General features: G+C 46.4%; 1 protein-coding gene across 1 annotated transcript in view; it reads right to left on the reverse strand.

Annotated features, from left to right (window-relative positions):
• Positions 1 to 7,247: 7,247 nt before the first annotated feature.
• The window catches only part of LOC132589710 (aldehyde dehydrogenase family 3 member B1-like), a 29,245-nt gene continuing 10,201 nt past the window's right edge, over positions 7,248 to 26,291 (reverse strand). The window contains exons 5-9 of the mRNA XM_060262437.1: positions 24,893 to 24,974; positions 13,158 to 13,544; positions 12,629 to 12,795; positions 8,813 to 8,912; positions 7,248 to 7,447 (exon numbers count right to left, since the gene is read on the reverse strand). Coding sequence (XP_060118420.1) covers positions 7,254 to 7,447; positions 8,813 to 8,912; positions 12,629 to 12,795; positions 13,158 to 13,544; positions 24,893 to 24,974 — 930 coding nt within the window. The 3' untranslated portion in view covers positions 7,248 to 7,253. The remainder of the gene's footprint in view (positions 7,448 to 8,812; positions 8,913 to 12,628; positions 12,796 to 13,157; positions 13,545 to 24,892; positions 24,975 to 26,291) is intronic.

The raw sequence follows: 26,291 nt of genomic DNA on the forward strand, positions 1-26,291 counted from the left end.
GATGAGGGGCACTTAGCTTCAGAACACTGTGAGGCCCCATTCTGCTTGGGAACATGGCATAGTATGGGAAGAGAGGCACTTGGGAGCTCAGGAGCGATGAAGGAGCACCCATTTGACTGCTCAGCAGTGGTCAGCATTAGTTCCTGGTGGAGCCCTTGCAGGACCAGGACTGACAGGCTGATAGGGAAACAGTAAAAGACATGCACCTGTAGAAAGGTGACTGTAACTGTAAGGAGCAACACTTGACCACTGGGGAATGAGTCAGCAAAAGGTGGAGATAAAAGAAACACACCGAGCAAACCTTGGTTTTCAAGCAACCTTGCTCTCCACCCCTCTGTGTACTGATCTGTTTAGCAAACAGAGCTATATCTTGATACCTTTTACTTTGTCTCTAACAATCCTTGTTTGTTCCTTAAGCCTGAGACCCAGACTCCTGTATCCTGCACCTATTCCCAATTCTTGCAACTGGACCCCTTAACCCTCCTATTCTGACCCTTTGACTGGACCTTCAGATATCTGACTCTGGACTAGTTTGTAGACTTTGTTCCTGTGTATTTCTGTATTTGTTGTCATTGAATTTGTGTATCCTAGGAAGCCTGGGTAGAGCAACAGTACCAGGCTTGGCCGTAGGCATCCCAATCCGCTGATTCCAGCATGGGGTCCCCCATCTGGGTAGGGCTTCCCTGCTACCAGCCAGCTGGGGAAATCCCACCCTAATATGAGGTTTTTCAGGGCACTTCCACTAAAACTGTAAGTGGCCAAAAAAAACCCCAGAGCAGTCATTTGAGTGGGGAAGAAGAAGAAGAAGATATTGGATTTCTATCCCGCCCTCCACTCCGAAGAGTCTCAGAGCGGCTCACAATCTCCTTTCCCTTCCTCCCCCACAACAGACATCCTGTGAGGTGGGTGGGGCTGGAGAGGGCTCTCACAGCAGCTGCCCTTTCAAGGACAACCTCTGCCAGAGCTATGGCTGACCCAAGGCCATGCCAGCAGGTGCAAGTGGAGGAGCGGGGAATCAAACCCGGTTCTCCCAGATAAGAGTCCACACACTTAACCACTACACCAAACTGGCTCTCCAGCAAAAAGAACTACTCAAAAGGCTGTTTTTGTTTATAGCTGAGCTGAATTTTGTCTTGTGTGGGCTCTCTGTCCTAGCCTCCCTTCACTGACATCACTTCGAGGGGAGGAGGTTAGCTCCCAGACCATCATTTTCTAATCAAACAGATTTTTGTCTCATAACCTCTGTTAGCTGAAATCACTTCTTGGCAAACAGGATGGCCCTTAGAACTTTGCTTCACGTTGGAGTCCTGCATCTGAGGAACTGCAAGAAAAAAAATGCTGTCAGGACGTTGGCTACGGGACCACAGAAGCTACTTTCTGCTACACCAGATTTCCCCAAGAGGCAGTACTTTCCAAACCTTGGACACCAGTAGATCTGCACTCTTAATGAACTGTAAGGCCCTGACTTAATAGGCCATCGCTCATATTCAGACTGTAGACCTCACCCCTAGTTCTAGGCCATGTATGAAGAAATTAAATAGTACCAGCCCCAGTGCCAATCCTTGTGGGACTTCAATGCTTACTTCCCTCCATTGTGAGAACTGTCAGTTTATTCCTACCCTTTGCTTACTGTCATTTAACCGATTTTTAAAACATAAGAGAGCCTGTCCTCTTATCCCATGACTAGTAGGTTCACTCAGAAGACTTTGTTGAAATACCTTTTGTCAAAAACCTTTTGAAAGTCTACGTATATAAAGCCTGCTGGGTCACCATTATCTACATGATTGTTCACTTTCTCAAAGAACTTTCAAAAGTTGTGTGGCAGGACTTCCTTTTGCAGGACCACGCTGATATTTCTGAGCAGGCTTTGTTTCTCTATGGGCCTAATAAGTTTATCTTTGAATACCATTTGTACTGATTTGCCTGGTAGAGATGTCAGGCTAACTGATATGTAATTTCCTGGTTTCTTTCTGGACCCCTTTTAAAAAATCAGTGTAACATCTGCTACTCTCCAGTTATCTTGCACAGCAGCTGAATTTAGTGATAGGTTACATATCACTATGAGTTTATGCTTGCGATCCCCCCAGTGGGGTTTCCTCTGCTTTCAGGGCTTCCAATACACCACCATGGAGCCAGCCAGTGGGGGAGCCCCGCCTAGGGTTGCCAAGTCAAGAAATATCTGGAGACTTTGGGGGTGGAGCCAGGAGACGTTGGGCATGGAGCCAGGAGCAGGGGTGTGACAGGCATAATTGAACTCCGAAGGGAGTCTTGGCCATAACATTTAAAGGGACCGCACCGCTTTTAAATGCCTTCCCTCCATTGGAAATAATGAAGGCTAGGGGCACCTTCTTTTGGGACTCATAGAATTGGATCCCCTGGTCCAATCTTTTTGAAACTTGGGGGTTATTTTGGGGAGAGACACTGGATGCTTTACTGAAAATGTGGTGCCTCTATCTCAAAAAAACAGCCCCCCCCCAGAGCCCCAGATACCCACAGATCAATTCATTATTTTCTATGGAAATAAGTCTCCATAGGGAATAATAGACTTCCCAGCAGACATTTCCCTCCCCTCCCCCTGCTTTCTGATGCCCCTGAAGAGGGGGAGGGCCTCCAAACCGGGGGATCCCCTGCCCCCACCTGGAGATTGGCAACCCTAGTCCCACCCCCAAAGAGCTGCAGCATGCTCGACATTCCCAGCATGAAATGTCACTCAGAGATGATGTCATCATGCCAGGCATGTCACACAGGGGATGTTCTAGCATTAAGGTAAAAACTCTATGGTAACTTTAGAGTTTCTCCCCAAATGATAAAGCACCCTTGCACAACATGCCCAGCATGATGACATCACTTCCATGCCACGAAGGGAAGGAGGCCGGGGGGGGCTGGTGGCAGTAGCGGGCTGGCAGCGGGGAGGGTGGAAGGGATGCAAACGAGGTGTTTGCCATGGGAACCGGGAGGGGGAGCCCAATTTGGCGCCCCCTGCCTCCCTGCGCCCTAGGGAACCGCCTCATTTGCCTAGTGGGTGAGCCGGCCCGTGTCACACCCATGGATACACAGGCTTAAAGATCCTAAATTAAACTCAGACTGTTTTAGGGTTGGTACAGGGAGTTGTTTGTGAAACAAAATGCATTTCTGCAGAACACATTTGGGCATACAGAGGAGACTGAAAATGTTTATTATCAATTATGTAGTACCAGACAAAATCCTAGGGAGAAACTTTCCACTTTTGTACAGAGGACGGAAATCCTGGTTGCATTGGTTGTTAAGGATGTTATTTAAGCATGCTTGTGGCCTTCCCAACTAAGGCTGCGTCCACATACATGTAGGCAAGATGCACGTTTTGCTGTAATGTGCACTAATAAGAATCTACTGCTGGCATTTCAAAGGCTAGAACTGGTCCTTTGAGCTCTGAGAAATATGCTACTCGGGTTCCACTGGGACTCACACAGGCTCAATAATAGAGATTATAGTAAAAAATTGATGTGAATAGGAAAGCTGTTGTTGACACAGGATCGCAACTAAGGTTATTCTAGGCTTGCCAATCCCCAGGTCTCAGGGGGGTTCTCTTTCCCAGGCTCCTTCCTGCTCCCAGTCAGCTGGCCGATGGGGGAAGCCCCGCCCCCACAGCTACCATGTGCCTTTCAACCTCCAGAGCTTCAGACTCTACTTGGAAAGTCTTCCTCTTGGGATGGTGTGTCTGTGTCTTTAAGGCTGAATGGGGGCAGGGGGAGGAGACAGGCAGAACAACATGGCTGCTCTCAGTGGCTGTGAAAGCAGACCAGACCCTCCGTTGGTTGCACAATCTTTTCAGAGGTCTTTTGCATAGGAAAGGTAAACTTGAACCTTTGGTTGCTCTGTGTTACTTTGAGGAAATTTTGATTCTCAGAGCCAGCAAAGAAGTAGAGTTGCCAACTCCTACTCAGAAAATATCTGGGGACTATGGGGGTGGAGCCAGGAGACTTTCACATTCCCCTGAATACAGTCTTCATTTGATTACAGGTTTGATTACAGAATGATTACAGATTTGGAACACTTTCCCTACGAAGAAAGGTTAAAACGCTTGGGGCTCTTTAGCTTGGAGAAACGTTGACTGCGGGGTGACACGATAGAAGTTTACAAAATTATGCATGGGATGGAGAAGGTAGAGAAAGAAGTACTTTTCTCCCTTTCTCACAATACAAGAACTCGTGGGCATTCAATGAAATTGTTGAGCAGTCGGGTTAGAACGGATAAAAGGAGGTACTTCTTCACCCAAAGGGTCATTAACATGTGGAATTCACTGCCACAGGAGGTGGTGGCGGCCACAAGCATAGCCAGCTTCAAGAGGGGGTTAGATAAAAAATATGGAGCAGAGGTCCATCAGTGGCTATTAGCCACAGTGTGTGTGTGTGTGTATATATAAATGATTGGCCACTGTGTGATACAGAGTGTTGGACTGGATGGGCCGTTGGCCTGATCCAACATGGCTTCTCTTATGTTCTTATTTCCTCATCCCATAATAGCTGCACATTCATTCTCTCTCTGGCGGGTTGGGGCCCCCAAAACTGGGGGAACAACCCCCACAGCAGTAGGCTGGGAACCCTACTACAAACTGCCAATTCTGTAATATAAGAACCAGCCACTAAAATATCTAGTACATTTTTGTCCATCCTTAGAAGATCTCTGTTTACTTCACATACAAATACAGCCTCTGTTTAGTGAATTTCTTAATAAGGGGCATTTAGGGAGTACATAGCTTGCACACCACCAATCCTTTAGTCAAACCTTGTCTCTCTCCCTTTGTTTGATTGTGGCAACTGGGTTTCAGGAAGCTAGAAGAGAGACCAGAGTAAGGGGACTGGGTATTTGCCTCAAAGCCTCTCACCACCTCAGAGACACCACACCCTGTTGCACAAGACATGTTTCAAGGGCTATGGTTGCACCACCCAACAGCTGACAAAGGCTTAAGAAAGTAAAATGCTCTGCATCTTTAGTTGTCATTAATTGAGTTTTCACATTGCTTTGAACTGTGGGGGTGGGGGGGGGGCAGTGATCTATATGGCCAAGCTTTTTGTTTTCTTTACCTGCCAATGACTACATTTAGGCTTTAGGCTCTTTGAAGTAGGTACCACTCTTCAGATCATATTACTATGCAAAGAGCTATATGCACTGCAAATGCTGTGCAACAAATAATAATAAACAATCAAGAAGAACTGGCATGAAGGCTTGATGCGAGACTTTTATTACAGAAGCAAAAGACTTACAAACTGCAGAACTATGCAAGACGTGTCAGTAAGGCTGGAATCCTAAACATAGTTACTAGGAACAAAGTCCTTTTGAATTTGGTATGCTTAGCACCCCGTCAAAAGTCTGCCGTGAAAACATTGTGACGCAACATCACCCCAGAGTTGGAAACGGCTGGTGCTTGCACAGGAGACTACCTTTACCTTTTTTTTTACTTCTTAGGTGTAGCTGCAGCTATTGATGGAGGGAGGGGAATCTGAATTTTGAGTATGATTGCTGTGCAGAAAGTGATAGTGAAAAAAAACACGGCCTACCGGAAAAGTTATGTCTATGAAAGCAAGCATGACTACATGGAAGAAGCAACAGGTCTGTTTGCATTGGTTCCATCTGTTTGGATTTAAACTGCCATAGGAGCCCAACCATTACGCTTCCGTCCTGCAAGACCATCCTTTTTCGAATGGCCTTCACCGAATAAAGAGAGATTCTGCTAATGAAATCCACCATCTGTATAATAGCACCAGTGTATTAATTTTATCAATTTTAGTAGGTTTTAATTAAACTGTTAAATTAATTTTTGTTTAAATATATTGTATAACTAATGTATTGATTTATGTTGTTAGCCGCCCTGAGCCTGCTTCGGCGGGGAGGGCGGGATATAAATTAAATGATGATGACGATGATACGTTCTGTTAGCTTTTCTTAGAGACCCATCAGTATGTCTGCTTTTACTGTACAAAAATGGTTACACTAATGTAGATGAATATTTTGCTAAAAAGATGGAACAGTCCTCTTGGGAAAGAAACTAAATCAAGTGCTTATCTGGTTTTCATAAAATAATTCAAAGGGAAATTAAACTGCCATCTTAAAGCAACGCTTTGCACTGTCTTCCGTTAAGGGTACCAGTTTGTCCTAATTGGAGAAAATTTGGTGTAGGAATAGAGGGTGTATAGTATAGTCACATCATACCACATTTATTAGTCCTTTGCCTTTTCTTACCTTTCCCAGCAACTGGCTAAGAAAGACAGGAGCAATACAGATATGTCTTATCTAGTACTTTGCTGAATCTTTATACACAAATCCTACAAGATTGGGATTATAATGGGTGCAAGGAAAGAGGCAAGATAATTGATGGGGAGGCAAGACAGAGGAGGGGGCAAGGTTTTATTTTTTTAGAAGGCAGAGCCTTTGCAGCAGCCTTTTTGGAAGGTATGATTAGATTCTACAAACAGCAGAGAAGATAGAAACCTTTCTTCTCTCCTGCGGCTCAGTTCCTTACAGCAGCCCATAGAAACACAAGGCCTCTGCTGTTGAGGGAGTTCACTACAACAGAAGGACCATGGTGTAGAAGGCAATAGTAGAATACTAAAAGCATCATTAACACTGTGAAATAAACAAGTAAATTATATAAGCAACATTTGTATTGTGTCAATTGTAGTAAAGGCACAATACATTCACAAACTTGAATTATAAATAAAACTACATACATGCACAACGTTATGAGAGATTAACATTTCAAAAGTTGTAAATGAATGTCCGGTTCACAACGTGAAGCTTGCAAGACTATGGGGTCCCAGTAAGAAAAATCCCTTTTCTGTGTATCTTCGTCAGGTCTTACAGCCTCAATATGTCTAAGAATACATAAGGGACATAATTTTAAAAAAGAAGATATTCAAAATGTTTTATATGTATTTATTTTTATTTTTTTAATTTGATTTGTATCCCACCCTACCCCACCGAAGCGGGCTAACATCATGTGATAAATGATGTTCTCAAACATATAGCATGTGAGACAAACAACTGCAATTATACCAAAGCCTCAAAAATGAACCAGAAAATAAGCTACCTACTTATGAGTCAAAATTTTTGGAAATGTAAAATTTCGAAAAATATGGCGCTCCCTTTGCCCTCACGTTACACTTCCAAAAATTTCGACTCACAAGTAGGTCGCTTGTTATTTGTTAATCCCTCATATCATTGTGCATGCGTTTAGTTTTGCTTATAATTGCACATTTGTGAATTGTCGAGGGAGTTCACAGCATGGTACAGGGGTTCCAGCGCCTCACATCTGTGCCAAACTTCAGCATTTGCAGCTTGCTTTCAGTGTAGGGTGGGTAGCGTATATTGTTGAGCGCTTCAAAGCCCATAGTGCTGATGAGGGAGCCACGCTGGTGAGTGAAAGTGTCGAAGCTGAACCGGCCGTGATACTTGCCAAACCCACTGCATCCTGCAACAGATTCACAAAGAAAGTATGCAGATCATATCCTATGCAAAGGCTGGGTTTCTACCCATTCTTCTTTACCTAGGCAAGATTACAAATGTTCCTATATAGGGCTGCTAATGTCTATATAGTATATTTACACTCTGTTTCCAAACTTGTTCAAACATTACATTGTACCTCTAAGCAGTGGCTCAAGGCTATTCAATAAAATACAACTAGACCCTGCTAGGGATCAAGAACAGACTACCTCTAGTCTATAACGAGAAATTATAGCAACCATAAATAGAGAATGTACTTGGGCAAAGTGCTGTGATGCTCATGCTTTAGAGCAGGGGTTCCAAACCCCTGGGCCGGGAACTGGTACCGGGTCGCGGCCTGTTTGAAATGGCCTGCACAGCCTCGCCACCCTGCTGCACCTCCTCCTCTCATTTTCACCATTTTAAGACCGGGGAAGGAGCCGTGAAATGCCTCGCAGGCCAACCCCCCCCCCTCGCTGATCAGGTGATTAGCCAGGAAAACTGCTGCAGCAGCGGGAAGGGATGCTGCCCTTTCCCAATTGGGAAGAAGGCAAGGGCAGCGTCACTCGCCACTGCTACTGCAGCAGTTTTCCTGGCTTATCAGCGGGGGGCGGGGTTGGCCTGGGTGGAGCTTCATGGCCCCTTCCCCGGACTTAAAAGGGTGAAAATGGGGGGGGAGGTGGCGAGGCTTCACGAGGGGGGCGAAGGAGGGAGGAGGAAATGGGGGAGGAGGCTGCAAGGCTGCACAGGGGGGCGAAGGAGGGAGGAGGAAAATGGGGGAGGCGCTGCAGGGAGGGTGGGGGAGGCCAAATTGGGTGCCCCCACCCTGTCGGCCTTGAGGCCGTGGTTGGCGTGCTGGCCCTTGGGCCGGTCCCTGGGGCCAAAAAGGTTGGAGACCACTGCTCTAGAGGCAGAGAAAGCTGATTCACACACCTAGAGGAGCAAGGCAGATTGCTCTTTACTGCCAGTTGCCTAAGAAAGGGTTCCTGGTTGAATGTTTCAAGGAGGAGGCAGCTTACTTCCCTGCCTGTTTAAGGCTATTCATGAGCAAGCATCCTAAGTAACTAATTAATCTGCTGCTTAACATGGAAAACTTGACTTAATTATTTAGCTACTTACTTGGGTTTAATTCCTGTTGCACCTTGTTGCATGAGGGCTGCAAAAGTGCCAGGAGCCATTCAGGAACCTATCAAAATAATACTTTCCCCCCCCTCCTTGTCCCAGAGATAATTTCAAAGAGAAATGCTGCCACTGTAGTCTTACGTGCTGCCTATAAGAATGGAGGGAATACTAAGGAGGATGAGCGCAGAAGAGACAGAAAAAGCATTGACAATAAAGAGCTAGGCAGGCATACCAATTCCACCAAATGGTAGGGAGACCAATGTCATATGCATTAGGGTATCGTTTCCAGAAAAGCCACCACTGCTGGTGCAGTCCAATACCCGGTGCACAGTCTAAGGGGGGGAAAAAAAAACTATCAGTAGCCCCATACTTGATTCCCCGCAACCACTTCAGCTCAGGAAAACAGTGCTGGAGGGCGAGCTTAAACCCCTCCTCCTAACACACTATGTTCCTGAGATATGCCACTGCACCCCCCCCCCCCCACCACATGCTTTAGTCCCCTGAAGTCACACCTGACTAAAAGGACTTGGTTAGGGAAATAGCTAGATAATGGTTGGGGCAGCTCTGGGGCTTTTGCCGCCCCAGTGTCATGGGTGCTGGGGACCCTGTAGAGGAAGTTGAGCCTGCAGCAGAAACTGTGCCCCTGCCACCTGCACCAGTGCCCCTGCCTCCTGCTGGAGAAGATCCCAGCCCCCCTGCCTCGCCCTCTCGGGTGGCGCGTGTACGTGACCGCCTCCGTCAGGACCTCAGGGATCGGAGGAGGGCGGCACGCTCACAAGCAAGACGCTCCCTGAGCCCTGAGTTTTGAGAGGATTCTGGCCCTTCTAAGAGCAAGGATGCTTGAGTTGCAACAGGATCCTGGCTGCCTCTCTGAGCCAGCAATTAGCCCAAATGGGCAACAGCCAGCAGAGGGTTATGTAGCTGTAGGCTTTGGGAGGAGGCTTTGTGGAAGCAACTAGTCATCTACCTGACGTCCTAGCATCCACTTCGGCTTTTGACTTTGGACCTCCTGACCTTGGCTTGACTTCTGGACCCCCTGACTACGGCTTCTGAACCTCTGACCTACGATACCTGGACAACGATTTGGCTTTGGCACCTTGGACACTCTTGCTCACCGGTTACAGACCTTGGACTGCCCCTGGACTTCGCCTGGCCTGGCCCCAGCTCGTGACACCCAGCAAGGCCCTGCCCTCCAGTGGGGGAGGGCCCCGAGCGCCTGCCCAAATGCAGGCTGCATTTGCACAATGAGCTCCTCTTGAGGAGCCTACTGTGCAAACGCCCCCCCCCTCCCCGCTCAACCTTTCCACAGTGTGGGAAAGCCAAACAGGACTGGATGGCCCAGTTTGCGCAGTGGGCTCCTCTTGAGGCGGCTGCTGTGCAAATGCCCCTCCCGGCTTGACCTTCCTTTGGTGTGGGAAAGCCGAGTGAGACCGGATGGCCCCATTTGCACAGTGGGCTCCTCAAACGCACCACCTCCCCCCCCCCCCGCTTGACTTTTTCACTGAGTGAGAAAGTCTCGGGCGGGGGAAAGAGGTGGCACAGGGCCTCTGCTTCACTCTCAGGCTGCCTCCCCTGTGAGGGAAGGCAGCCTGGCGGTCAGCTGGCATATGGAGAGGGGGCACCTAGTGGCGCACCATAGGTCATGCAGCGCCCTAGGCAGCCACCTACATGGCCTACTCCCATGTGCCAGCCATGATAATGGTAGATATTATCACATTTGGATCTAACACTACTACTTCTCTGGTGGGTTTTGTAGCCAGTATGGCCAAGATTTCATGACAAGAAAGAGGTAGTACTAAGCCTTTGAGATTTCTATGCAGGTATGTTTATATAAGCTGATGACAGAATAACTCACAGAAGCAGTTCATGCAATAATGCTTTCTTTTCAACTGTGCTAAGGTAATTTAACACCCATAATGAGTTCTCTTGAAAGTTATGAAAAAGATGATCTTAGCCAGCTAAAATCTAAGCCTAAAAAGCAACCATACCTACCATAATATTCTCTTTAGTGTTAGAAACATATATGAAAGGCTTATTTTAGAAAAGAATTGTTAAATGTTTCTAAGATCATTTTCAGATGAAAGGGACTTTTCCTGGAAGAATAGCATTTTCATTGACTAACACAGGGCCTCACTGTCGGATAGAATGCAAAATCCTCAAAAAAAATTTAAAAGGTAAGAGTTTAAGTAGGGAGGGTGAGATTATGAACATAGAGGGGTTTCAAAGTTACACTTGAAAATGGGGGAGGGAATTATGTAGTAATGTCATAGCCACCATAAATTAGGTGCCTCCAGTAATAAAGCAATCACCTTTCCCATGCCAAAAACTCCCACAGCAGTCATGCTAGATGGGTTAGAGCAGGGGTCCTCAAACTTTTTAAATAGGGGGCCAGTTCACTGTCCCTCAGACTGTTGGAGGGCCGGACTGCCGTTACTGTACAAGGCCGCGGGCCGTCAGTTCTCCGTCTTCTGCATCTCTCTCCCTTCCCCACACCACACACCGCGGCCTGGGAACTCACCTCACCTCGGTATCACCTCACACTCTGTCTCCGCCGCCTCAGCCCAGTGCCGGAAGTGTGCGTTGCTAACGCGAGTTTAGGTCGAACGTCACTTCCAGTCTGATTTTGCCATAACCCGGTGGGCCGCATAAACGTCCTCAGCAGGCCGCATCTGGCCCGCGGGCCATAGTTTGAGGACCCCTGGGTTAGAGTCACCATTTAATGCTACTCATACCTCCAGATGGAGTAGCTGATGAACAGAGATTTCCCCCATAATATGGTGGTGGACAGTACTGCCAAGTTGCAGCCAATTTATTGTAATCCGGTAGGATTTTCAAGGCAAGAGACTTTGTTTGCTATTGCTTGCATCTGCTTAGTGACCCTGGACTTCTTTAGCGGCCTCCCATCCAATTACAAACCAAGCGCCAAGTTCTGATAAGATCAGGCAAGCCTGGGCCATCCTGGCTCAAATGAAGATAGCTGGCAGAGGCAGACATAGTCTGGAACGCAAGACAAAAGTCCAGGATGGAGCCTAAAATCATTGCCACCAACACCATTGTGATCACCCATTAGGATCAAGCAAGGGATGGACTTTGCCCCATGCAACAGGAACCAACGTTAGCAGCCAGCTGACCAAGCCCTGAATGGAATGAGTGTGAATGGTCGTTGCCACAAGAGGACAGCGCAAGACCCAAACAGGGCCATCTCACAGGGTTGCCAACCTCTTCTAGGTGGTGTCTGTATTCCTGGAGACATACCTAGGACCAGTGGTGGTTGCCAGGAGACACAGGGGGCCCACCCACAACTATAAGGCTATCATTTAATTTTTGTTATAAATAAATAAAATTTTCAAAAAATACATGTGGAAAAAAGGTACAATTAAAACTTTTGGAGATCAGTTGTAAAAGCGGGAGATCCCCAGACCCGACCTGGAGGTGGGAAACCTTAAATACAATGTAAATTTTAGTTGCTTTACAGTAATGATGCTGAAACTTCGATTATATTTTTAACATATTGCCTAATGTTTAAGGGGGCTCACTTTATCAGGAGCCCACAGGGCCCGCTTGCCATCGGGCAAGCTGAGACCCTGGCCAGTCCGCCACTGCCTAGGACGACAACTAATCTCTGGGTGGCAGAGAACAGTTCCCCTGCTTTGGAGTGTGGATTCTTTTGCATTATACCCCACTAAAGTCAGACCCCTTCTCAAACCCTGCCTTCCCAAAATCTCCAAGGATTTCCCAACCAAGAGCTGCCACTGGCCAGTCAGATGGGCTCAGTGATTGCCCATCGTCCATTGGAAGTCTGGGCCATCCAAGTCAAGGCTCCCATAACAAAGATTTTTCCCAATAACAGCAACATGCATTGTTGTTGCCTTATACTTGAAGTAACAACAGTCACCACACACGGCAGTCTGGATAGTTCAAGAGATCCTAAGAAACTTCTGCTTTCCAAGAGCTGGCAACCCCAAAAAGGAGATTAATTTTATAATACTTTGTATTGCTGTTTGGTCTCAGCCTCTTGGATAGAGCTGGCTACAAGACCAAAGCATACCTGGTGGTTACAGGAGAAAGCATAGACAAACAGTGGGCGATCCCTGCTGTTGATATATTGGATGGCTTCTTCCAAGCCTGCCACAGTGAAAATAGGCAAGACAGGCCCAAAGATTTCCTGTTGCATGACTGGTTCCCATTCCTTAACATCAGCCAGCACTGTGGGAGCTGTGGACAAGAGAGCAAATCAAGACAGGTTAAGCTTCTGTACAGCTGCCATATCTGGCCTTGAGACTGTTCTTCTCAATACACAAGCCCACCAACTGCAGAACTTTCCTCTTTGTTCTGTCAAATTCTCATTCGCATGGAAAAATACTTCATAACAAGCCTTCTATACACCACAAACCAAGGTTATTTGTCTCTTTCTGCTATCCCCAGGGCTTTTTTTTGTAGAAAAAGCCCAGCAGGAATTCATTTGCATATTAGGCCACACCCCTGACACCAAGCCAGACAAAACTGCATTCCTGTGAGTTCCTGCTCAAAAAAAGCCCTGAACATCACTGCTCCCCAGCATCAGTCCACTTGCTCACCAATGTAGCGGTCACATTCATCTGTCTCCCCACCAATGGCCACTCGCCCATTGTCTATAAGTGCACGGACACGCTGGAAATGCTCGTCATTGATCATGCGGGCAAAGTCAGGTGATTCCTGAGGATTGCAGCCATAGAAACAACGAATAGCATGACGTAAGCAGGGAATCAGCCTGTCTTGCGTATCAGTAGTACAAATCACGTAATCTGGCGCAGTGCAATTCTGTCCAGCATTGAAGAACTTTCCCCAGACTATTCTGTTGGCTGCATTCTGGAAATTGCAGCAGGAATCCACGTAGCAGGGATTTTTGCCTCCCAGCTCCAGAGTCAATGGTGTCAGGTGTTTGGCTGCTGCACTCATGACAACCTTCCCAACACGCCTATTCCCTGTAGAAATAAAACAAAAATTGGGGCCATCAAAAAGAGATATGCTATTTCAAAAAAATACCCGTCCTAAATTCTGCAACAAGAAAACTCACGTTCTTTTACTTAAAAAAACAAACAAAAATACCCACACGAAAATACAAAGCTAAGAAAATCAGCCCATGGTTGATATGTGAATTTGGAGCCAGGTGAATGTGGGGCTACTCCAGGGTCAGACAGTCTTTTGGGTGATGGGAAAAAATGCACTAGCTTCCCTGTGAAAATTTTGGTATACTAGCAAACTGGTGTGTTTGTGTGTGTGTGTGTGTGTGTGTGTGCATGCGTGCGTGAGGGGTCCCTTAGATGGACATATTGCTTATAGGCTTTGCTATGTTCTTCTGGTGCTTACGTGGAGCACTGTAGTCCTATGGCATTTTTGTAATTTCTGCTTTCCCTCCCAAAATATGAGTTCTTAAAAGACATGAGGAGTACATGGGAACAGGCAATCCTTCAGAAACCAGGGTTGATTCCACAAGCAGCATGGAAGAGCACCCCCATTGTGGAAGCAGCAGCAAGTAAGCCAGAGGTAGGCAGGAACAGACTTGTTATTTTCTACCTGTGGAAACAGACCGTATTCAAATTTAAAAGTTAAAACCAGCACTGAGTTTCCCTTGGAAGTCAAATGATCTTTTAAGACATCAGTAATATAAACTGGGAAGCTGGCATGTTATAGCCTGGTCTTGACAGATCTTGGAAGTTAAGCAAGGTCAGTATTTGGATGGGAGACAACAAAGGCTCCGCAGAAGATGACACCGCTGCTTCTCACTTCCCTTGAAAGCCCCTTGCCAGGGTTGCCATAAGTTAGTTCTGACTTGGCCGTACATATGTGCATACATATGATATACGTGTTACAGCAAGCAGCAGTATTTTGAACCAGTCAAAGCTTCGAAAAGATTTTGGAGGGCAGGCCAGTGCACTGTGCATTTAAGGTAATTAATCAAGCCATCAGCTGACAGGATAACACTAACTGTGGCTAGATATTTTCTCTCCAGAGCAGTGCAGAACTGGTGTGCCAGCTGAAGATGGCAAAAGAAATGGTTTGGTATGATTGCCATGTCAGCAACAATGGAATAAGATGGATCTACCAGCACCCCCACCCATCCTAGCTATGGACCTGCTCCTTCAAAGGGTGTGCATTCGGTTTTACCCAAACCAAAATTGTACCTGAAAAGTAGCTGTTTTGGGTTGGCTTGGGGACACCCAAAATAATGTAAAACATCACAGAAATTCCATGAGCAATGAAAATTTATCTCCTGAAATTTTGGGAGTGTTTTGAAATTCAGGGTAGGTACAGGAATGGAGAGGGAAAGAAGAAGACCATAGATTTATACCCCGCCCTTCTCCCTGAATCTGAGTCTCGGAGTGGCTTCCAATCTCCTTTATCTTGCCGGGAAACAGCTTTTAGTGGATGTGGCATAAACCCTAAAACCTTACTAGGCTCAAGAGGGACACCTATAAGCAGGGGTATCAAACTCATTTGTTATGAGAGCTAGATCTGACAAAAATTAGACCTTATCAGGCTAGACCATTTGTGTCATAAAATGTAATGCCAGGTAGCGGAGATATAAACTTTATAAAGGGCAAAGAGAAATAAAATTAAATATATATTTTTTAAAAAAACTTAAAAATAAAACATGCTTAAAAGATTAGCACTCTTGCAATAATTTGTTTATTTAACAGTCTCTGATAACTGATACCTCTTTGTTCTGAATTACTGCATCGTTATTGCTGTAGCAATCTTGAGTATGCTGTTCAGGTTTTTTTCAGGTGTTTATCTGTAGGTTGCAAATCTACTTTTGATTTATTGACATTCATTACAGAAATCTGAGCATAAGATAGGGTTATCAATCCCCTGGGATCCTCCAGTTTGGAGGCCCTCCCGCGCTATAGGGTAATCAGAAAGCGAGGGGGGGGAGGGAAATGTCTGTTGGGCACTCCATTCTTCCCTATGAAGACCAATTCCCATAGGATATAATGGAAAATTGATCCATGGGTATCTGGGGCACTGGGGGGGCTGTTCTTTGAGGTAGAAGCACCAAATTTGCAGCATAGCATCCAGTGCCTCTCCTCAAAACACCTCCCAAGTTTCAAAAGTATTGGACTAGGGGGTTCAATTCTATGAGCCCCAAAAGAAGGTGCCCATATCCTTCATTATTTCCAGTGGTGTGTGGTCCCTTGAAATGTGATGGCGAGAACTCCCTTTGGAGTTCAATTATGCTTGTCACAACCTTGCTTCTGGTTCCACCCCAAAACCTCCCGATATTTCTTGAATTGGACTTGGCAACCCCAACCTAAGATCCAGGGGAAAACATGAAATGGCTGAGCCTTGTGAGCTTTTGTACATAAGTTGCTTTGTGTGCTGATCAAGAACATATGAAGGCACCATGACACAGACTGAGCGCTATGTGTTTGGCTACAAAACTTTAGTCTTCCTCAAAGAAATACCACAACTCCTATAAGGCAATGCAAGAACAGAGAGATAGGGTTTGTAGAATCTTTCGGGCTCAAGGTGTTCTACTGGAGAAAGTTTTTCTTCCGGACGTTTTGTTCTCAGCTGTGGAGAACATCCTCAGTGGCGTTGCAGCCGGAGCAGGCACTCTGACCTTCTTGGCTGCTGTGCATTGAGTGAGGCCAGGGCTGCTGGAGAGCTGCTATTTCTAGGCTGGAGGGAGTGTGGTGAAAGGGCAATTGGTTTGTGGATGTGCCCATTGTTTGGTGGGGCTTCCTGGAAGGGTAGTGATAAGGAAACTGGCTGTTGAATGTGACCATTGTTCTGTGTTAATTGCTGGGAGGGTTGGAAGGGGTGTGAAGATAAGGAAGATGGTTGTTGACTGTGCTGATTATTCTGTGACTTTCTGCAATTTATAGTCTGTAGGGTGTTTTGCAGAGCTGGATACCAAGATTGGTGGATGGAAATGCCTTCTTCCTTTCTGTTAAAATTGTGCTGGTGTTTGTAAATCTCAATAGCTTCTCTGTTCAGGCGGGTATGATAATGTGAGACCGTAGAAAGGACTTCAGTTCTTTCAAAGTGGATGACGTGATCAGCATTCAACAACCAAAGTGGATGACGTGATCAGCATATTCCACAGAACAATTTACCCGTATCTTACTTTAGTGAGAGGACTTTTAAAAGTGCAGTGTCCTTTTACTTTTCTTGATTTGGATGGCTTGGATTTCTTGGGGTTAGGGTGAAGGGTTTTTTTGGGGGGAGGGGTTGGTAAAGTTCCTGTATTGTTAAAAGTTAAGTTTTTTACTGTTTCAAAAGGATTCTGTGTTTGAGTTGTTGCTGCTGTGTTGTGCTGCTGTTGTCCCTTTTCTCTTCTGGTTCTGGTTCTTGGGGGGGCACTGTTTGGCCTAATTTTCATTGTTTAAAAGGCCACTTTTTTAACAGTTGAGTTTGTTGACCTTCTGTTTGGATCTATTCTCTATTGCTGCAGGTTTTGCATCCTCCTGTCCTGTTGTCCCTTTTCCTGGTTCTGGTTTGGGGGGGGGGGTGTTGTTGACTGATTTGGCCTGAGGTTTCTTATTAGTGAAAAGGCCACTTTTTTAACAGTTGAGTTTCTTGGTCTTCTCCTGGCTCTGGTTTGGGGCAGGGGGTGTTGTTGACTGATTTGGCCTGAGGTTTCTTACTGGTGAAAAGGCCGCTTTTTTAGCAGTTGAGTTTCTTGGCCTTCTCCTGTAGTCCCTTTTCCTGGTTCTGGTTTGGGGGGGGGTAGTTAAAAGTTAAGTTTCTTTCTGTCACATTTTGTTTTTTTTAAGTTACTTCTGGTTGGTGTGAGAGGGTTGGTGTGTGGGCTGTGTGGGGTGGGGTTTTTATAGAGTTGTTTTTAATAGAGTCTGAGGCTGCTTTTGGTTTGCCTAGGGCCGCTAAATAGACTGCCCCACTAATAAGGGTGTTTTTAGGAATTGTGTTTTTTTGAAATTTAAAAAAAATTAATCCAATTTAGGGCTTTATCTTCTTTCAAAATTCAACTAGGCCAGATAGGGGCGATTTTAAAAGATTTTAGGTTTCTCATAAAAGGCAGCGTGACTACTAGGCCACATCAGGCTCCCTTTTAAAGAGACTAGGGTTGCAGTGCATCTTGCTTTCAGCCACTGAAAGCTGGTGCATCCTTAGATTTCCATAGGGTAAACCACAGCTTCTCTCAAGTTATAGGGGACACCTGATTTCTAGTTTGCAAGGAAATCCGGTTTGTCCCAGGATCTAGTTAGGAGAAATTTCACTAGGAGGATATAACAAGGATTGCCTTCATCTCAAGGTAGCCTTTTAAAAACTGTAGCCAGGTAGAGGCAGGATCACCTAGTCTCCTAAACTTTACCAGATCACTACTACCCCAACCCAAAGAAGGACAGGTTAGGGACCAAAGAAAAAAAACAAACAAGTTTTGGTGGGAGAGTTTTTAAAAAGAAGTCAGGGCACCTGTTGGTTTAGGGTACAGTGCAGTGAGTTAGGTTTGTAAAAAAACCCCACTCTCAGTTCAGGTTGTGTGAGACTGGCCAAGGGTGACATGAGTGACAGGCAGTAGAAAAGGGGCCCTGGGGGCAAGGCCAAGAAGAAGACTAGAGGGGTGGAGGGGAGGGGGAGGACCCAGGTCTCCCCCCCACCTGTGCGTAGGGCCACTCCACAGCCGCCTTCCAGCACTCCGACCTCTGGCTGGAGTGCGATGAAGAAGAAGGCCCGCCTTGGGCCCTTCATCGAGGATGCTGCTGGGGTGCCCCCAGCAGAGGTGCCATTAGGTGCTGGCACTGAGCAGGGCTCTGCTGCTCGGGCAGTCCCTCCTCCAGCTGATGTCGCTCGGCCTCAGCAGCCGGAGGAGGGGCAGTAAGAGCAGCCCTCCTTGGAGATGAGCTTTGGGGACAGTTTTCTGTCCAAAACAATCACCCCAAGGAGGGTGCGGATTGTCGTGCAGGAGCTGGAGGAGAAGCTGGTTGCGAAGGAACAGCCCCCTTCTTCAGTTCCTTCGGGCACCAGCAGTCCTTCAGGGGATGGCCAGGAGGGGAGGCCACATGGGGTGGAGGGGGAAAAGATGGAGACACACGAGGTGCCTCCATCTCTGCCCACTTCCCCCCCCCCCGGCGGCCAGCCCCTACCACCCAGAGACTGCATCCCCCAACTGTAACCGACAGCACCCACAGGCCCAGCCCGGATAACCCAGATTTTTTTTCAGGGGCAGAAGGAAGAAAGAGGGAGGTGCCAGTGATGATGACAGGCAGCCAGCAGCCATACCAATGCTGAGGTCCCTCTAATGGGACAGTGATAGCTGGTGTGTTGCTGCTGAGCTGAGACAGAAGGAATGGTTGCCTTCCTCTCACACAATCTGAGGCCCTCCCAGTGATCTTCCTCATTTGGGGTGCAATTCTGACTTGCCTCCTCATGATGCACCCTGGGTAATGCAAAAGAGCCTGGACCAGCCAACCATCCATCACTCAAGGTAAGTCTAAATGCTTCTTGCTTTTTGTCAGATACAGAATGATGTGGAGCTAGGTGTGGTCCACCGCTTCTCTTGTTTAGAGTTGTGTTGTTTGGGGCAGGGCTGGAGAGCTGGCATCTGTAGATTGTGTGTTCTGTGGCAGGGAAGCTGGCACCTGGGTGAGAGACCCAGAACCAGCAGGCTTGTTGTGCTTGGCCAGCTCTCCCTGTGTTGTTTGGGGCAGGGCTGGAGAGCTGGCAACTGTAGATTGTGTGTTCTGTGGCAGGGAAGCTGGCACCTGGGTGAGAGACCCAGAACCAGCAGGCTTGTTGTGCTTGGCCAGCTCTCCCCGTGTTGTTTGGGGCAGGGCTGGAGAGCTGGCATCCGGGTTTGCTGCAGCCAGGTCTGCAGAGCAGACCTTAAGCAGATTGTGTTTTGTGCAGCAGTGATGTTGGCAACTGGGTTTATATTGGTTCCAGACTTGCAGGGTTCATAGAGTAGATAGATGGATGTAGTGCATTTGGGTCCTATAGAGATTCTCTGGTGTGAAGTTAGGTTTGGCTTTGGGTGCCCCAGGAATTGGACCCTCTGGTCCAATTTTTTTTGGCCTTGTGGGTTTTGTGTGGGACAATGCCCTGAAGCTGCACAGCAGTTTGGGGGGCTCTCCTCAAAACCTCCTACTCCCCAGAGCCACTTTTCCCACGACAATTACAGTGAGGAAATGGCTCTAACTGGTTTTTTCTCACCATTGGGAGCAGTGTTCCTTTTGGGGTGCCCACAGATGGGTGCAGTCTTTTTGGGCCAGGGGGGTTTCATGCTGGGGAGTCCCCTGAAGCTGCCCTGCAGTTTTGGGGGCTCTCCCTCAAACCCCCTGTCCCCCAGCAGCATTTGATTATGCCCTATGTTGCCATTGATTTCAGTGGCCCATAGGGTATAATGGTGGGATAGGGGCACCCTCTTTGGGTGCCCCTGGAATGGGACCCCCTGGACCAATCTTTTTGGGACTTGGGGTCCAATTCTATGAGCCTCAAAAGAAGGTGCCTCTATCCTTCATTATTTCCTATGGAAGGAAGGCATTTAAAAAGGTGTGCTGTTCCTTTAAATGTGATGGCCAGAACTCCCTTGGAGTTCAATTATGCTTGTCACACCCTTGCTCCTGGCTCCTCCCTCAATATCTCCTGGCTCCACCCCCGCAGTCTCCAGATATTTCTCGAATTGGACTTGGCAACCCTACTTAATGTTCTTTCTAAGCTACAGAGTCTTGTGAGCAAAAATATCACTTTGTGAGCTACTGGCATTAAAGCTGTGAGCTACTGCATAAATTATTGTGCTCTCGGGCCATTTTTCCTGAGCTAAGACAAAAATGTGTGAGCTGGAGGCTAAAAAACTGTGAGCCAGCTCATGCTAACTCAGTTCAAAAGGAACTGGTTGTCACTGTACAATCTGATTCTTAATTAAGGCAACCACCAGGGCCAATATCTGTTTTTAATCTATTTTGTATGTTGTATGTGTTTGTATATCTGTGACCACTGAATGTTTTAAATTTGACTCGCAGAATTATTAGGCCTATACATTCAGATCTTAACTTTTAGGATCTTAATTCAAATCAGTTTGGGCTATGCCTCTCCCCCGTTTGTTTGTTTGTTTCCTCTTTGCCTCCTTGCTTCTACTGCCTTAGTTGGGTTGTTTTTTGTTTGTTTGTTTGTTTTTGACAAATTTAGTGGTCCTGAAAAGTCAAACTTTCTGGAAAAAATTCAGACTGGTAACAATACTTGCAAAAAATAAGGATAATGAAAAAGTATGCTACCCAAAATCCAGATCCAAAATTGCTACAATTGTTTTGAAACGCAGATTTCTAATTCCATGAACAACAGGCATTTAACCACTGTCCAAAGAGCATCCAACCAACATTTTATCTTGATTCAGCTCCAACTTAGTAAACATTATCCAGCCCAATACCATCTCCATACATTAAATCTTCTCTTTCACTGTCCCATTTGATTGAGCTGATAAGCAGAAATATAGCTGAGTATCGTTAGTGTATTGATGACACTCCATCCCAACTCTTTGGATGGCCTCTGTGAGCACTTTCTGCCCCCCCTTTTTTATCACAACCCACAGGACTTCTGAAACAGCTCCTTCTCTTTGTAAACACTATTAAACATTTTTTTTAAAAAATAAAAAATAACAGTAAATGTTCTGATAGGTTACAAATATGTCCGTGAGCACTTTCAAGTAGATAAAGAGCATGGGAGCACTTTCAAGTAAATAAAGAGCATGGGAGCAAAAAAAATCAAGCCATTTTGGGGGGCCCCAGGCAGCCAAGTGATAGAGCTGTAGTATGCCAGAACCAGCTTCTAGTATCTCCATTCCCAGGTAGATGCAGACCCAACAGAGCATGGTACCTCCCAACTCCCAACACACCAAGCTATTCCAGAAGAGCACAATGGTCAACCACTGACACAGCAAGATGAATCAAGAGGATAACCCCCCTCATGTCTCACTCCTAATATAGGTAAGCTACCAGTGCAGTTTCTTTAGCCCTTTCTACACTAGCAATTTTATCCTCTCTTTGTGAGCATTTCAAAGTGACCTTCTGCATGCCGCCTTCAGTACTGTCTTGCCTCACAGTTTCCTCTAGCTTCTACATTTGTCTTGGGCAACACTGCTTCCACCTTGCTTCTACCCCAGCATTCTCAAAACTTGTTTTGGCCTGGACCTCTCTCCAGATCCAGATCTAAGCCTTAGTTGTAGAACTTTCCCTTCAGGGTTTCAAACTCCTCCCCAAAGCTCCGTCCTACTTCTCTTGTCAGTGCTCTGACAAGAGCAATTCCTAGAAGGGAAGTATTTCTCCCCACCCCCGCTCATATATTACAATGACTGCAAGACTGTGTACCCCTTCAGATGCCCTCTCGCACTTCTCCACTCAGTGGAGGAAAAGGAGGCTTGGTAACATGAGCACTTACTTTGCCAAGCAGAGCTTTTGCCAAAAAAAAAAGGGGGGGGGGAGGGAGAAAAGCTGTCACATCTCACCTCCCTCTGGAAACAGCAGCGTTCAAAACCCGGCACCACAATGCCTCCCCCTCCCCAATGAGCTGCTGAAAGGCCATAGGACACCTGTTTTCCTCACTTGCCCCAAGGAGTGCTGAGGTTCATCAAGGCAAGAGTCAAATGAACTGGCCCCCAGATCTTATTTTGCACCCCAACAACTAACAGTAGCTCCACATGAAGCCCACATTAACCAGCCACAGGGGAGAAGAATGCACGCCGAGGGGGGGCAGTAAACAGAATCCACTTAGCTTAAGATCCATGTCAAAGAGTGTTAATAATAACTTTCTCATGTCAATGGAAGCACTTGGACTCTAAAGTTTCCACTCCCCTCAAAAAACATCATATTGATATTGATTTGGCAGAAAATCTCTCTTCTTTCTGCTTCCCAGTCAGTCCACTGCCTCGATGAATGTTTTAGAAGCAATGTTCTGCCTGCGCTAAGGGGCACAGAATTAACTCAGCACCAAGAAAGGGATGCTATACCTTTAAATAGCCTGCATGCTCATGGGGCTTGTAGTTTATAGACACCCCATCCGGGAGGGCTTATTTACCTCTCCTGTAATTGGCTGTAGTTTATAGTTTCTGACCAGTCCTTGCTCGGGAAGCTCGGTTTTTGTGGCCTTTCCCCCCCCCCCTCTCTTTGTCAGTATTCTGATAGCCAGCCATGGAGGCGCAGAGTTTCACACTCTTCTTCACCTTCAGGCACATTTGAACGAGAGCTTGCATGATTCTCCCAACCCATGAGAAGGGGACCCTGAGTACACTATGCTCTGTACATCTTGGAAGATCAATAAAGCTGTTATATTGTTTAACTGTGCTTGGCGAGTTGATTCACAGCTGAATGTGGTCCCATCTTCGGGGCCTCAGACAGCATAAGCAACACACATAGGCTGAGAGAAAGAGATCACAGAAGGAGGGGGTCTTCTGCTTGCAAGACAGGAAATCCAATTGTGACAGGAGTGGGGAAGGGGAAAATCTGAACTCTCCCTGCTGGACTGATGTGGAATGTGTGGGGATAGGGAAGCTGCTCTCAGGTGCGGGCAGAATGCTAGTTGAGGGCGGGGGGAACTCTAGCACAGAAGTGAATTTAACAATGAAAATACAGAAGTAAAAATCTTCAGATAAAACTGTTTCCCTTGGAAAGCTGCAAAGCAAATTTTTAAATGTAGAATCATTTTGGATGATGCAGGTCTGTAGCAGGCAGATCAAGTGCTTGCAAAATCTGGATCAAAACAGAGTACAGAATGGGCCTTTGTGTCTGAATCATGATTGTAATGGGTCCAGATAAAAGTTTTATCCAAGAATGCCTGGACTGAGTGACCATCATTCATTGTAATACCTATCCCAGAGAGGAAACAATTGGTCAATAACATGCTTAGTCTTTAAGACCTAGATGTGTGGTTCTTCCCCAAATAATAGTTCTAACCACTGCCTCTTTTAGTGAGGCTGGTACCACCTCATACTTGGGTTACAGCAACTGAAACATATATTAGCAACAGTTACAATCTTTTGTCTTAATAACATATACTGTGTTTGCTATGATTTCAAGATCAGAATGGGTGTAAGTAGTCTTATATACAGACCACTGGGATGTGGTAGTGAATTGTCACCATTGCAGAGCACAGTGTGACATGAGCTCTAGCCTGTGTTCCTGTATTTGTTTTGAGATTTCTTGCACCCTTGGTTCAACTGTTGTCTCTACCCTTTCACAGCTTCCTGCTCCTCAGAAAACCGAGATGCTGAACAGGGTTCTGTTCAAAGAGAAAGAATGTGTAGGGGCAATTGTATCAACAGCCACTTTGTATTTCAGGACAACTTGGAAACCATTTGGCTCCAATGACAGATGATTTAACTGGCCTTCCATACCTACAGTGACCTGACGTCCCCACAAGTCTAAAATGATTTCTAAAATGGAAAATGCTGCAGTACAGAAATCAAGAAGCCCATACCCCTCATCCCAGGCATGTGTGAGCTCAGTGTAGTTTTTCAATTGGAAAAAACTTTTCTGCACACTGTTTATTATTGCATCAAATGTTCCTCTGCTGAGGTAGAGCTTACTGAAGCAAAATGTCAGAAAGACAGACAGACATTCTGGCTTAAATGAAAGTAATTGGCAGGGACAGATTTAGTGAGTCCAGGACCCAGGCAAAAGTCCAGGATGGAACCAAAATCATTGCCACCAACCTCATTGTGATCTCTCATTAAGATCAAACAAGGGATGGACATTGCCTCCATGCAACATAGACAGGAACCACTGTTACCAACCAGCTGACCAAGCTCTGAATGGAGTGGGACATCACATAGGGTTGCCAACCTCCAGGTGGTATCTGGAGATCTTCCTAGGATTACAGTTGATCTCCAGGTGACCGAGAACAGTCTCCCTTCTGTGAAATGTGAATTCTGGCAGCTGGAAACTGACCAGTCAGATGGGCCCAGTTCAGGACTTGGTTGTCCACTGGTAGCTGGGTGTGGTAATTTTTATAAATAGCAATTGTGGGACATCTGATAGCAACCATTAGATAGCACCTTCTTCTCATGATGCCCTGAGTGCTGCCATCTTTCTTTTCTGCTGTCATCCCACAAGACTTGAGAAGAGATGGTGGGATCAAGTAGCCTTTGATAAGCCAGCCACAAGTGACAAATTTACCTGTGCATCTCATCTGAGCTGCAGGTGGGCAGACAGTATAATCTAATACAAAGATAGTACTTGGATCTGGATTCAGATTCCATCTCAAGCACTAACTGGTTTGCCTAGACTCATTTCATTAGCCTTTATAACCTCTTTATTTTTAACTATTATTTAAATTCATGATGAAAGTCATCACCCTGGAAATTAAAAAAAGAAGTCACCTGAATACAAGATGTAATCAAACTTGTTCTCCAATAATCTGGCAGTTGGTTCATGGCCACCTGTCACCACTGCAAAGGTTTCCTGTGAAATAAGAGGAGTTATATATCATCAGTGCCAATCAGCAATTCACACTGGCCCAGTTTCTGCCCCTTAGACAGATTTCTCTTGCTTATTTGGAAGAAAAATGTATCTTTCACACAAATGCACATAACTGAGCCCCATGAAAAACCGCTTTGAATGGAGAATCTAAAGCAGACAAACAGTGAAGGAAGGAGGGAGATGTTTAACCATTTCCATATCTACATTTTGTTTTGTTTAAAATCCTTCACCAGGTGGCTTTCACCCTTCTGGGATCCTACAGAGGTAGCAACTGCTAGTGGACAACTTGGAGATGAGGAGGAGGAGGAATAAGGCTCATTGTGTGGAGAAATACAATGCGCTCTAGAAAGAGACTCTGGGCGAGTGTCCCCCCCCCCTTGCTCTCTTCCCATCCACCCAAGGCAACCATATTTTTAGGGGAATTGATTGGACTTCAGCTTTTCATCTCCTCCCCCACCTGCAGCCTCTACCTAGGAAAAGTACAGTTTTGCTCCACAGTATAGACCAAAGAAGCATACATCCTCCTCCTGCATTTGACACAGTCGACCATCAGCTACTGACTCACCGTCTTGTCAATGCAGGGATTCAGGGTTGGCCTTGCAATGGCTTTCCTCTTTCCTTCAAGGTCAGGGACAAAGGGTGGCAATTGGGGGGCAGTCCTCTCACAGGCACCCGCTTAATTGCAGTGTGCCACAAGGGGCAGTGTTTTCCCTGATGTTGTTTAACATCTATATGCCCCCCCTTGCCCAGATTGCCCTGAGGTATGGGCTGGGTTGCCATCAGTATGTGGATGACAACCAGTTCTATCTACTGATGGACAGCCAGTCTGACTGTGTCCCAGAAAATTTGGACCTGGCGTTGCAAGCCATGGTAGGATGGCTCAGCCTGAGTCATCTGAAGCTGAACCTGACAAAGACAGAGGTCCTTTGCCTGAGCTGTGGTGATCCTGGCAGGGAAATCCCCTAACCAACTTTTGACGGTACACCACTTACAACAGCGCCCAGTGTCAGAAGCTTGGGGGTGCTATTGGAGCCTTCCCTGACAATGGAGGCCCAGATAGCAGCCACTGCCAAATCCGCCTTTTACCATCTTAGGTGGGTACAGCAGTTGGTTCCCTTCCTCGAGCACAGTGACCTGGCAACTGCGATCCATGCTACAGTCACCTCAAGATTGGACTACTGTAATGTCCTCTACATAGGGCTGCCCCTGTCCCAAATCTGGAAACTGCAGCTGGTGCAGAATGCTGCTGCCAGGCTGCTACTGGGGGTCTCCATGCGGGAGCACATACAGCCTGGACTG

The sequence above is a fragment of the Heteronotia binoei genome, chromosome 21, assembly GCF_032191835.1.
Source record: "Heteronotia binoei isolate CCM8104 ecotype False Entrance Well chromosome 21, APGP_CSIRO_Hbin_v1, whole genome shotgun sequence".
Taxonomy (NCBI): Eukaryota; Metazoa; Chordata; class Lepidosauria; order Squamata; family Gekkonidae; genus Heteronotia; species Heteronotia binoei.